The sequence below is a fragment of the Electrophorus electricus genome, chromosome 3 (assembly GCF_013358815.1).
Source record: "Electrophorus electricus isolate fEleEle1 chromosome 3, fEleEle1.pri, whole genome shotgun sequence".
NCBI lineage: Eukaryota > Metazoa > Chordata > Actinopteri > Gymnotiformes > Gymnotidae > Electrophorus > Electrophorus electricus.
Window position 1 is genome coordinate 8,987,394 of NC_049537.1, and position 12,866 is coordinate 9,000,259.

A 12,866-nucleotide genomic window follows, 5' to 3' on the forward strand; every position below is an offset into this window, starting at 1 on the left:
AGTCCCAGGTAGGGTGTCTGCCTTCAGCCTTCATTATGGCATTATTCTTTATTACTTCTGATTAAGAGTAATCATGAAAATTCTCATTTTACACTTGATTTTACAGTTGATAAGTGCAGATAGGCTTGAGAAATCTCCATCCTGTACTGCAAAACATTTAGAAATACTTTTTTTTTTTTTTCAACTTTTGGACTGATTCTCAGAAGACTACTAGATCTTCTTTGAGCTATTGAGAAACTGGAAAGGACAGTAAACATTACAATTATGTAGGACTAACAGTCTACAATGCAGGAATAAGAAATCAATTCCAGGTCCCCAAGGACAATAATTTAAAATCCACACTGAGTCACAAATGGAAGCTTATTTCAGTTTATTAAAGAATAGAAAAAAAAGTTCCAGTAATTATCCAATGCCATAGCCATATTATGTCCACAATATCAGCATAGTTAACAAAACTGTGTTAAATCTAATGACACAGAATAGACATACAATACAAAAATAGAGACAGAAATTTCCAAAGGCATTCCCTAAAACAGCACTCTTATATTCTTATATCTTAGTCTGTAATAGTTATATTACAGACTAAGAGACCAACAGATTTGGTCTAAACTGGCTCATGTGTCAGCAAACTGTGTGTGCATGTAGAATACATTTTAGGTGCACCTAGTGGAGATAAACCTAAAGAAAATGGAGTATGTCAAAAAAGTCCAAATGGAGTAGATATTTGTGGATGAACCAGAAAGAGCAACAACAAATTATTACAACAGTTTGTAGTGTTGACAGGGTCATGGTTGGAGATGAGTTGGACCAGCAGGGTCCTGTAGTCGTGCATTTTGAAACTTAACTCATTTTGTGAAAAATACCCCTTCATCCTAAATAAATAATGCCAACATGACAAACTTCAGAAGAGAGTACACAAGTTCTTTTAAAACTGAATTATAATCTAGTTAGCCTAAATACAACTAATGGCTAATTTTACTTTAAGTGAATCCACTGTTACTTATGATTTAATTTACTAATGATTACAAAGGACACTTTGGGTCTCTTGCATGATTTTCACACAATTAAAGGAAAGCCATGTCAGAGCCATATAAAAAAAACAAACAAAAAAAACCAAACAAACAAAAAAAACCCCGACACATTCACTTATACATCCCGTAATGTCACTTTTCTGATCCTTTTAATCTCTGCCATCATAAACCTTTAATCTCTAAATCTATTTTCTTGATTCTATTTAAGGCCAATATGTTGAATATATTCAGGTCATTCAATAGCTGAAGGTCTCGTAAAATTGAGGAATACGTCTTTTAACAAATCACTACAATATTATCTTATCTTATTTATAAGCAGCTGTTATTGGCCTTTGTTAAAAATCACTCAATCATTCTTGACCTCCATGTTCTTAGAACCTACAGACTCAGCCTTCCACTTTCCATTTCTTGGCAAAATAATTGAGAAAGTAGGCTAGTCCACCTAAATTCTCAGTGACCATGAAACAGTTGAATATGTAATTTTATTTGATCAGCTAGAGAACAAGTTTTGGCTATGAATACTGTTGCACTGCGAACTTGTGTTTCCAAAAGTCATGCAGCATCCAGTTCTCAATTCTGGGTCCTTCATTATTAAACCTGTGTAAACTCCCACTATAACATTTTCTTCCATCATACTGCAGAGGCCACATACATCTTGAGCACTGACAGTTTGACTGCACAGAGAAAATTCCCTTCTCAATGTCTGAATTTTCTGCAATTAAACAGATTGTTACTGAAAAATAAACAGAAAAAACAAACACAAGACATTTATATTCCTTGTCTCTGAAGGCCAAAAACTATGTCAAATGTATATAGATTTAATAACATCACAAATGTCTGTAAAACAACCATCAACTCCATATCTCTGAGGTGCAAGACAGACATTCTCTTCACTGTTGACAGTAAGAACCTTGTACTTACTTTTGTGTTGGTTACGTGAGATTATAAGGCTCTCATATCTGATCCTACCCAAGAACTTTCTGTTAAATAAAAGTTCAGAATGTTGCTGCTACAATACTGACAACAGAATGAGGGTTTACACCTTAAACTTCTTCAATGGATACTGGTATTTTTTTTTTAAGAACTATTAAATAACAAAAATTTTAATTCATCACCATCACTACTACTACTACTACTACTATTATTACTAATACTACTAATACTACCACTGCCACTGCCACCTTCAGTGACAAAGTTGAATGATTTATTTCAGGTAAACTCACCATTTCTTGCTACTGTAAATAGTATTTTTCAGTAAGACCCAAAGGCAAAATCAGAGTGAATATAACATACAACATTGCTGTAACATTTTAACAAAGTTGCAGTTACTGGCTGTTGTAAGTAAAATTGTGTTTTCAGATATAAATGGCACACTTCCTCTTCTTTCTTCTCTGAAATACAGCCCATATCCTTGTGTATTACACTAATTTGTTTAAGCTTATTTTACTAATCCTCAACCTGTTTCCATGCTCAGATGAAAATTTCTCTCTAAACCCAGCATCAGACTTTTGACCAGGAGCAAAAGTCAGCAGTGTACATCCATGTGTTAGTCAGTGGAAGGTTATTAGCCCATCATGCATGAAGTTAAAAAAAAGAACAACTAGGCAAGCTTTGATTTGCTGGACCACCAATTCCCACCCAGTATCTTTCTTACAAGTGTCAAAACACAACATCTGAAATGCTTGGAAATCACAGAAGGAAACAATTAAAAAGTGTTTTACTTTCAGAAAAACATGCCACAGTTAACAGAGCCCTGCCATCTTGATAGCCAACCTGCTACAAAGTGTGCAGGAATTAGTCCACTTTGTACTCCCTGCAGTTGTTAGTTATAGCCACAGCTAACAATGTTAAACATTCAGTCCCTTGGATCTTGTATTAGGATGGAATGTTAATTATCCCTAAAAGAAGGACATCAGACCCCCAAAAGGAGGTCATCGGTCTGGAAAACCAGACTGTCCAGATCAAAACCATCATCTGGCCATTCTCTTATTTATGCGCATTTCAGCAATGGGGAGGTAGCAAGTCACCCATATATAAATACCCCAATGTTACATTTCTGAAGGTAAGTAGGTAAAATATTGGCTTGCTAATAGAATAAAATATGACTAGATACCTGGCTACCTAGCAAGCTAAGTGTAGAACACCCGCTTAGTCATATAGATAGCTAATGAAGTAAAAAACATAACAATTGTAATGTATGACTGAAATGCAGACCATTAACACTTCATGTTAATCAGCAGTCACTTCCAAGCCATTTCTTAGTATCTGCTCTGTACCGCCATTTTATTTATTTATTTATTTATTTATTTTAAACTTTGTCAAATTTCATGATTATAAAAATGTTAAATCACCATACAAATAATTTAAAAAGGACAATGGCTCTACTGTAATTTTGGCCATAAAGAATTACTTAGAGAGAAAGCTAAAAGCAGAGGAATCTCATTTTTCCTCACAGTACACAGAATGGTCAAAATGATCAAATTAAAATTGTTTATAGTAAAACAATGAGCGAAAAATACAGATTAGTGATTGGTCCTTTGCATCAATGTTTGCAAATTCATTCACATCTATGCAGATGCTGTGTAGACTGAATGTGTTGCTCTGCTAAGGTATGGCCCAAAAGTCAATTAGATTTGGCACTAGGTGCTTTTTTGTCATCAAGTGGCTCTGAAAAGTCACTAAATCCAGCAAGAAAGTCACCAAGGAGACAACACTGGCTAAGGGCAGAAAATGCATACATGTAGTTACAAAGTGTATGCTGAGGGTATTTATAATTACAAATGCATTCATGCCTCAATAAATCATTGCAACCCTTCATTCAACTTTATTTATTGCAACAATATTTCAAGTAAGGACACATACCACATGAAATGGCATAACCTTAGCTCTTCTTTCTGCAAAATGACCTAGAGGTGGGTTAGCAGATGCATGTGTATCTCCAAATATCCCTGGTGTCACTCACTACTTGCTAGCTAATGCTAGCTAAACTTAAATGTAGTTAGCTAGATTTATTGTGCATGTTTGAATAAAGGGAACAAAAATGCAGGTTCCCTAGGTGGTCCAGCAAAAACAAACACCCCCAACACCCCCCCCCAAAAAACCAAACCAAACCAAAACAAAAACATGCATGAATTACAGTACCCTTTGCTACCATTTTGCTACTATGGGAACAGCAACAAGTAGCTTGAAATATAATCTACATTTTTAACAGTGTTTTTGTACCACATTCTATGGTAAGATTAATCATTTAATACTTAGAGCAGCACACTTTCCATCATCAATAATATCACCTGATGGTTGCGTCATGCTGCACTACCACAACACGGAGTTGAGGGAAAGCTAATCTGAATGTGTGCTTTTTGGGATCTGTGGTTTACATAACCGTTATCCTATGTGCTTCTAGGATGTCCTTGCTTATGTTTATAGAAGTATCGCCTCTGCAGTTTTTAGTTTCACAGCATTTCCCTTTGTCTTGAGGTCAAAGGAAGGTCAGTTGATGGGGTACACAGAACATGTAATCTCTAAGGAAGTAAAAGATTACAAGGTGCAACATTCAGTTGCTATAAATAATTCATTTTATAAGATCACAAGATCAATTGTTTCATGGCAAATGAACAAAACAGACTGCTTAAGTTTTAGTTACAAACCTTTTGGCAAGCACATTATCATCAAGTAGGGAATTTGCCATTCCATCTGGAAGGGTACATACCTGTTTGAGTGAACCACTAGAGTTGAGGAGGGCGTAGATCATCCAAAGAGGAACCAACAGAGTTGAAGACAGGGTGAACCACCAACCAATAGCATAGCCCCACCAGGGATATTCAAATGTATTGTTAAACTTCAGAGGAGTGAATTTGACCAGCGAGAAGACAAATGTAGCCTAAAGATGGGAAAATTCATGATCCATTCAGGAATATATTATGGTATCTGACATACATTTTGTTCACCAACTACAGACATCAGATTATGCTCTTCGATTCACAGGTACGCACTGTGCAGACCACAGGTGTAATGTACTTCCAGCAGTACTGTGTTATGGTCAAGGGCCGATACCCAATCATGTCCACAATATTGTCATAAAGACGATGAGAACCTAAGAACAATAGATTATGTTATCATGATTCATTGATTATTTGCCCAAAACATACAGACATCAAAGTCATAGACAGTACTCCCACATTAGCACACTACTATAGACATACTGTATCTATAGAACACTGATGTATATCTATATTGATAAATGATATACAACTACAAAACCTGATGACAATTATTAATGAATTATTCATTAATTCATCTATCATCATCATCAATTTTAAATTTTAGGTTGGGTATTTAAGAATATATCCAAAGCTGACAGGCTTAAACTGCATTGGTTCCTGGACAGCCAATCCAGTCACAAAAACACAACCTACTCAGAATATAAATGCTTAATTTGGAGTACTCACCATACACCCACCCTACACACACTGACTGTAGAATGGCAAAAAGTAGAAGGGTCATCCCACTGCAAGCATAGTAATCAAACAACTGGAAGATATACAAGCCACCCTGTAGGACAAAACCAACTTTCAGAAAGCTGGCCCTTCAGAAGCAAAAAGATTTTGGCAAAGAACAAGTGTTTAGAGCATGCCAAGTTAAATTTATAATTATGGGAAGTTAAATTTCTACTATTCATCCCTAGCAAAGCTTGCAGATGACTTCTCATGGACAGCTAGCACATATGTTTAACAAGATTCCTGTAGTGGTAGATGACTTCTTAGCTGAAGGTGGAGCAGTCTAAGCATCATCACCTCTGTTACCATCAGCAGGCCAATGAAGAAGCTCCCAGCACAGATCAGTAACAGGAAGAGCTTGCGGCGGTGACCCATGAGGAAAAAGGAGGGGTACATGTCAGTTATGGCCGTTACCATTGACTCCAAACACACAAACTGAAAAGAGGACAGAGAAAAGCTTAAGTGAATTTACAGTCAGATCACTTGCCTAATATAATTATATACATAAACTGTAGGTAGTCAAATAAGTTTTTTTTAAAAAAGAAAACTGACCTCACTGTCCAGGCCAAGTAGAATGATCATAAGGAAGAAACATATGGCCCATAGTTGGGGAATAGGCATCATTGCAACTGCTTTGGGGTATGCAATGAAGGCCAACCCTGGACCTGTGAAAACAATCAAGAAAGACTATTTATGGATAATGTACTCTTGAAAACTTTCCAACTACATAGATGTGTAGTGCTATGAAGAATTTGGCTGAAAGGCTATAGTTCTATTCACCTGATTCTGCCACAGTTGATATGTCTGTCCTCTGTTCATAGGCCATGAAGCCCAGCACAGAGAAGATGGCAAAGCCAGCCACAAAGCTGGTGCCACTGTTCAAGAGGCACAGATACACACAGTCTCTGTAAAGTAGAGATCCATCATGCCAATCTCTCAGTTATGTTAGTTATGTTTTCCGTTCATCAATATTTCTTCCACTGATAGGATAACCATTGCACAAACCATTGAACTTAACATAAAAAAGGCTGATCTTAGATTTGAAAAGTAATGTCAATCCAGTCTAAGGCATCCAAATCCTCAGCATAAAAATGATTACCAACCACAGTATGTAAAATATACATGTAAAATCATGTGAATCCATGTCAAATTTACTGAACCTATTCACTGAATATTATTACTGTATAAGAAAACTTCACAATGTTATTACTTTTGTTTTATATTACTATGTAGCCCATTAATTTAGCCATAGTAGTATAGGCCTTCTCTCTGATTTTAAACTGTAAACAGAAAGATGAAGACAAAACATGCATATGTTAAAATTATACACATCATGTAAAGCCGTGTCAAAATTATGGTAGACATATGTGCATCCTGATTTAGTATGAGCTTAGTCTGCTCACTTGTAGCAATTATTGTTGTACTTGTTGTAGCTTCCCATAGCAGTGAGGCATCCAATGCAGAGGGCATAAGAGTAGAAAATCTGTGTTCCAGCATCCATCCACACCTACATGGTGAAAAACAAAAATACAAGTGAATATAAATTTACAGGTGAAACCCATACCACCCTTTTGTGTCACAATTTCATACATCACAAACAATGCTCTTTCATGAATAGTTAACAGACGACAATGAAAGAAAGAATATGCTATATTTCTTGCCCCAGGGCGAGTTGGCATGAATCATATATGAATGGTTTTCAGTGTCACATTTCCCTGCTTCCACCTGTGGGTCTGTGAGGCGTGTAGGATCCGGATAGAGGTAGAAAATGATGCCATTTACAGCTCCAGGTAGTGTGAGTCCACGCACCAAGAGCACCACCAACATCACATAAGGGAAGGTAGCAGTGAAATAGACGACCTGAGAGTAAAATCAAATACCAATAAAACTGTCAAATGCAATGAAAAAACTTGAATAAACTAATGTTTTATGTAAGAGTTTGTAATTCCACCACTAAGACCTTCTGAGCAGCATGAAGCTCCCACCTTGCCGGTAGACTTCACTCCCTTCCACACACAGAAGTAGCAGATGATCCAGGCCAACAGGAGACACAAAGCCAGCTCCCACCTCATGTTACCCAGCTCATACACAGTGCCTGTGATATTTAGCACTCTCCTCCTGGAGAGCAAAAACATTTGGCCTAGTGCATTCCCTCTTGGAGGATGGAATGTAATAATACAATCATTTTATCATAATCACACAACAAAGACAACTCACTCCCAGAACTCTTTGACGGGTGAAGTTGCATTATGCAGTATGCTCAAGTTGCTAAAACTGCCCAAACTGTCAAACTCAACACATGTTTCTGTGAAGGAGAAATAAGATAGGTATTTGCTCTAATATCATACATTTGCATTTGGGTCTTTGTTCCAATACAGTACATTTAAATAAAGTTACAGTACATGTGGAGCCTTTGACATGAAACATAAGGGGTACATATTAATATAATAAAATACCTGTGTTCCAGTTGTTAGTGCAGCTAGCCCATGGTAGCTCCGCACTAAAGGAGGAAAAGAGATAGAAGAAAGCCCATGCCAGAATGATGATGTAGTAGATGCTGGAATACAGCACAACTACCTGATTCCCGTAGCCCAGTCCTGGGGAGGGGAAAAAAGAATTCTAACATAATTTTCCAACTTCCTCATCTCTCTCTCAAAACACAGGCACATACAACTACCTACCCACATCTAGCTTTTCTGCTACTGAGTGCTCATTAGCTGGTGAGCTGACATAGCAGAAATGCACCCTACTGCCCAAAATCTGTTTACTGCAGAAAAAAGGAAACATGTACTCCAAAACTGCTTTGCCATTTTGCTGTAATACATACTTCTGCTTTCCAAAATTAAAGGAAGAGCCTGGTCAAGTAGTAAGAAATTTTTCATTCTAAGACGTTTAGTTCCATTCACCCCTATTCACTGTAGACTCACTCAAGGGCACCTCTAGCTTCTGACAAACTGAGAAGACAGTAGAGTGGTAATTCTCTCCACAGGTTCTCTAGATATAGTATATCCAAGCCACTAGGTGTCAGTGTAATGGCTGTTTCATAATATGAATATTTTTTGGGAAGACTTATTGCTCCTAAAATATTGGTGTGAGATCACATTCTTTAGCACATTCCATTGCTAACTAAACATATTACATCTTTCCTGTCAAGCCACATGTTAATATTCATAAACATTTCTGCAGATACATATTTTATATATTCCTTTATTTCTTTAATTTCAAACTGCCTATGTAATTTTTCTACTACCTGTGTCTCAACAATGCTGAGCAATGCTTTCCATATACACATGCTTTCACATTGTAAATGACAAAATTTAAGTGAAATTGAAGAAATTCTTTTTTTCCTGTATGCTTCAAAACACTCATTCCAAAATAAGCTTGTTTTAGAAAATATACAGTAATTTTGTTGTGGAATAGATTTTTATATATATATATATATATATATATATATATATATATATATATATATATATATATATATATATATATATATATAGTGCACAAAGAATACAGCCACCTAACAGAATAAAATAAAAACCTTATGTAACTGTGCACTGTATTGTACCTTGTTACTTTTTACTTTGTATTTAAAATGAACACTTGGACACCAAGACCTTTTTTGACAGTCTTCTTCTCCAGGGTCAACTTTGTACATTAAGGTTCACCTTCAAAGAGAGGACAGATCTTCCTCCAGCAAGTGATGCTTCCCTGGCTGGTGTATTGACCCAATGATGTCTCCAAAAGAAAGAGTGGAATGCCACAGGCAAACAGGAACACCACATAAGGAATTAAAAAAACTCCTAAAGGACAAAGTCACAATTTTAGAACTGTGTGGCGCCAAAATGATTTAGGATCATTTCATTTCAGGCCTAAAGCAGTGCAGTGTTTTCATTGTTCCAAAAGCTCAGATGCTCTGATGCAAGGCTAATTTAGAAGACATTTATTAGTCAAATAAATAAAGAACACAACTTTCTGCTTCTAGGTCATCTGTACACAACTAAAAAGAACTGTACTATTCATTCTCTTCACTCACCTCCACCATTCTTGTAGCACAGGTATGGGAACCTCCACACATTTCCTAGACCGATGATTTGTCCGGCAACAGCCAAGAGAAATTCTGTTTTACTTGACCACTGGCCCCTTTCCTGAGATTGATGCTTTGTACCAACTCTTCCTGAGTCTGGATAAGACAACTTAAACTGCATCTCTGGACCATAATTTACTGCCATTTCACTGCAAAGAGGCAAAATGTTTTAGGTGTCTGCATTACTATAACTATATAGAGGCACAAATAAAAGCCAGATACAGAGTAAAATATAGCACAGTAAAATATAAACGCAGTCACTGAGTCACTTTTAAGAAAATAGTTATTCAAAGCTTAAGTGCACACAGTAAAATGCCAGGTTTAATATTAACCATGTAGTTCTAAAGGAATTCACAGTATGCTGGTAATTAAACATGATCTAAATGTGTGTCTATGTAAGTATTCACCAACAAATTAATAAGTACATTATACCAGGCCAATCTGAACAGCAATAAAATTAAAGCAGTCAGCAACTTGTGGATTCACACAAGGTCTCTGAAGAAAGGTCTTTGACCCTAGACCTGAATATTTCCACCAAAAACTCTTATTTAATAAAGGGTCAATTTAATAGCACATTACATGGCAACCATGTCCAAATACGACACCCAGCCACATATCCATACACATTAGCCGAGTAGTCTGTGAACCCTGCTATTTTTTAACCTCCAATCCATCTTTATACCATAGTAGTCCAAGAGCTATAGAGGGCATATTCAGTGAACAAACAGTATACTGTACAAACAGTATACTGTCTATCAAGGTACTGCAAACTGGACAGTATTATCTCAGTACCACATTATTTTCATGCAAACAGCACATGAAAGACAAGGCCCAAGATTAGCCTAAAAAAAATCCTTAAACCTTTTTGATATTACAAGTGGATGTGGCTTTTAGTGTCCACTGTACTTTTGTAATAGTACATGTGTGGCCATTGTGCATACATTTTGCAACATCCATTTTCTGCTTAAATACAAAAAACTCCACACACAAAGTAACTTCTCATACCAAGAAAATTGATTGATGACAATACGTTTTGTTTGTCCTTACACATTTTAGTGAAATTCCACATATAAATAGGCATAAATTTTAATAAATATTTTGCAGTGATCACAACCACAGACTATTTTAAATACATCTAGAACTGGACCAAACTGACACATCAAGCAATGATTCAGGGACATTTTGATAACATTCCTCTGATACCAGCACAGCATGAGAACTGTATAAAATATAGTTTGCCATATTAAGCATTACTTTAACTGTACTTTTAAAAGATGTATTTCAGCATTTTGTTGTTTTTTTCCAGTTATCAAATAATTTTTTCAAGCACTTCCTCTAACAATTTTTGCATTGGACGAGAAGAGCTGAATAGACCTTTATGGAATTCCAGTTCAGTAAGTCCCTGATTTGGCTTAACGCTTGGGATTCTAATATAAACGACACACAGCATAATGATTAAAGGGTTGTCATGCAAATGAATTTAGATTACAGGTCAATTTATTTTTAAACCCGTCTTTTTTTGTCGCGCTGACAGTATAAAACAAAAATAATTACAACAAAACGTTGAACGTAACCCGAAAGGACAGTGAACACACTACTCAAAACAACAAATTAAGACATTACATCCACTTGATAATGGTCTACGGATGATTAAAGACAATATATGGATCAAAAGTACTGAATGTGCGAAGCTGAGATTCGATTAACATTAACTATTAATAAGGAACTCAAAATTCATGTAATGAGTAAGCGAACTCTTGGTGCATATTTAACAGCACCTATCAAGAACAGGAAGAAAAGCATGAAGTACGACGCCTTCCCCGTGCCCTTTGGCCCACATTCATCTCATCTACAGAGAACGATACAAAACAGTGGGCTGTTTTGTTTGCTGGCTTACCCGGCACAAACGAGGGCTAAATGTTCTCCGAACTTTCCCGTGCACTTATTTTTCATAGGATTACACGGAGAATTGCGAAACAACGACAAAAGGAGTGTGACTAAATAGGGAAAGCGATAAATAGTACAGGCTACTTGATGGATGATGTTGTTCAGAAGTTTAACAAGCACCTCTCGAAAGAGTTTGAGAGAGTCTGACATAAAGCTACGGTGAATAGTACGTACTGTTCAGTCTCCGTGGTACATTAATAATCTTGTTAATCACACCTGCCTCTTTTCCCTCGGGCCACAAGTAAGTCGACCATAGACAAATTTGAGCGTGTAGACGCATGTCTATATAAGGAGGCGTGTGCATGCGTGCGTGTCTGTGTATGTAACAGTATGAGGCGGAGTTTAATAGAAGTAGTCCCTCCTTCCTCCATGAGTGGCAGAGAAAGGCGGGGGCGAGAGCATGTGTACTGCGAGACACAAGTAGCATTTTGATTATGTAACCCACCCATAAGTGTGTTTATTTGTTTTATTTGTACATAACTTTGAATTTATATTCAGATCCATTGCCCAGACAAATAGTCTGTTCCCCTCGTAGACTGTAGGCTTGAGAACTGTATTGCAGCGCCCATATGCGGTCATATGCGTGTGCAGTTTAGGGCCACAAAATGAGAAAGGTCTGTTGCTAGAAGGAACTCGCGTCCAGTGTGGATACTGTTTTACTTCACACACACACACACACACACACACACACACACACACACACACACACACACACACACACACACACATATATATATATATATATATATATATATATATATATATATATATATATATATATATATATATATATATATATATATATATATATATTATATATATATATATATATATATATATATATATATATATATATATATATATATATATATATATATATATATATATATTCGGCATGGCATCCTGTATTAAGTAATCTTAAATTATGCTGTCTTGCAAAATGCACGTCGTATGTGTGTGCAGTTTAGTGCCCTGAGAGAAGAAATGTGGGGTCTGCTTGTAGGAACTGGCATCCATTGTGGATACTACATTCACTGTTCTACTGCATAAAGACCAACCTATTGTGTCTGAGATATATATATATATATATATATATATATATATATATATATATATATATATATATATATATATATATATATATATATATATATATATATATATAATGTTAGTATATACTAATATATTTATTATAGTATATATTACTCGGTGCCTGACGCATTACTTCTTCATGTTAGTCGGTACTTGACTAGCGACCGAGAGAGAAGCACCGAGAGCGGGTGAGTGGAAGCTATCATGAATCCG

The 12,866-nt window shown here is 36.2% G+C and overlaps 1 protein-coding gene across 3 annotated transcripts; it reads right to left on the bottom strand.

Annotated features, from left to right (window-relative positions):
• Positions 1 to 355: 355 nt before the first annotated feature.
• Positions 356 to 11,856, bottom strand: LOC113575961 (sodium- and chloride-dependent GABA transporter 2-like). 3 transcript variants are annotated; one of them, XM_027007810.2, is made up of 15 exons: positions 11,736 to 11,856; positions 9,564 to 9,763; positions 9,196 to 9,330; positions 7,984 to 8,124; positions 7,745 to 7,832; positions 7,513 to 7,645; positions 7,253 to 7,387; positions 6,931 to 7,034; positions 6,308 to 6,432; positions 6,080 to 6,192; positions 5,825 to 5,962; positions 5,480 to 5,582; positions 5,024 to 5,124; positions 4,741 to 4,911; positions 356 to 4,552 (listed from the first exon to the last, which is right to left on the bottom strand). In XM_027007810.2, exons 2-15 carry the CDS (start codon positions 9,757 to 9,759, stop codon positions 4,484 to 4,486), a joined length of 1,752 nt encoding a protein of 583 aa, XP_026863611.2. In that variant the 5' UTR covers positions 9,760 to 9,763; positions 11,736 to 11,856; the 3' UTR covers positions 356 to 4,483. The 3 variants fall into 3 exon arrangements, with proteins under 3 accessions (XP_026863611.2, XP_035380041.1, XP_035380040.1); XM_035524148.1 differs by having other exon boundaries at positions 5,825 to 5,884; positions 7,250 to 7,387; XM_035524147.1 differs by having other exon boundaries at positions 7,250 to 7,387.
• Positions 11,857 to 12,866: the final 1,010 nt, after the last annotated feature.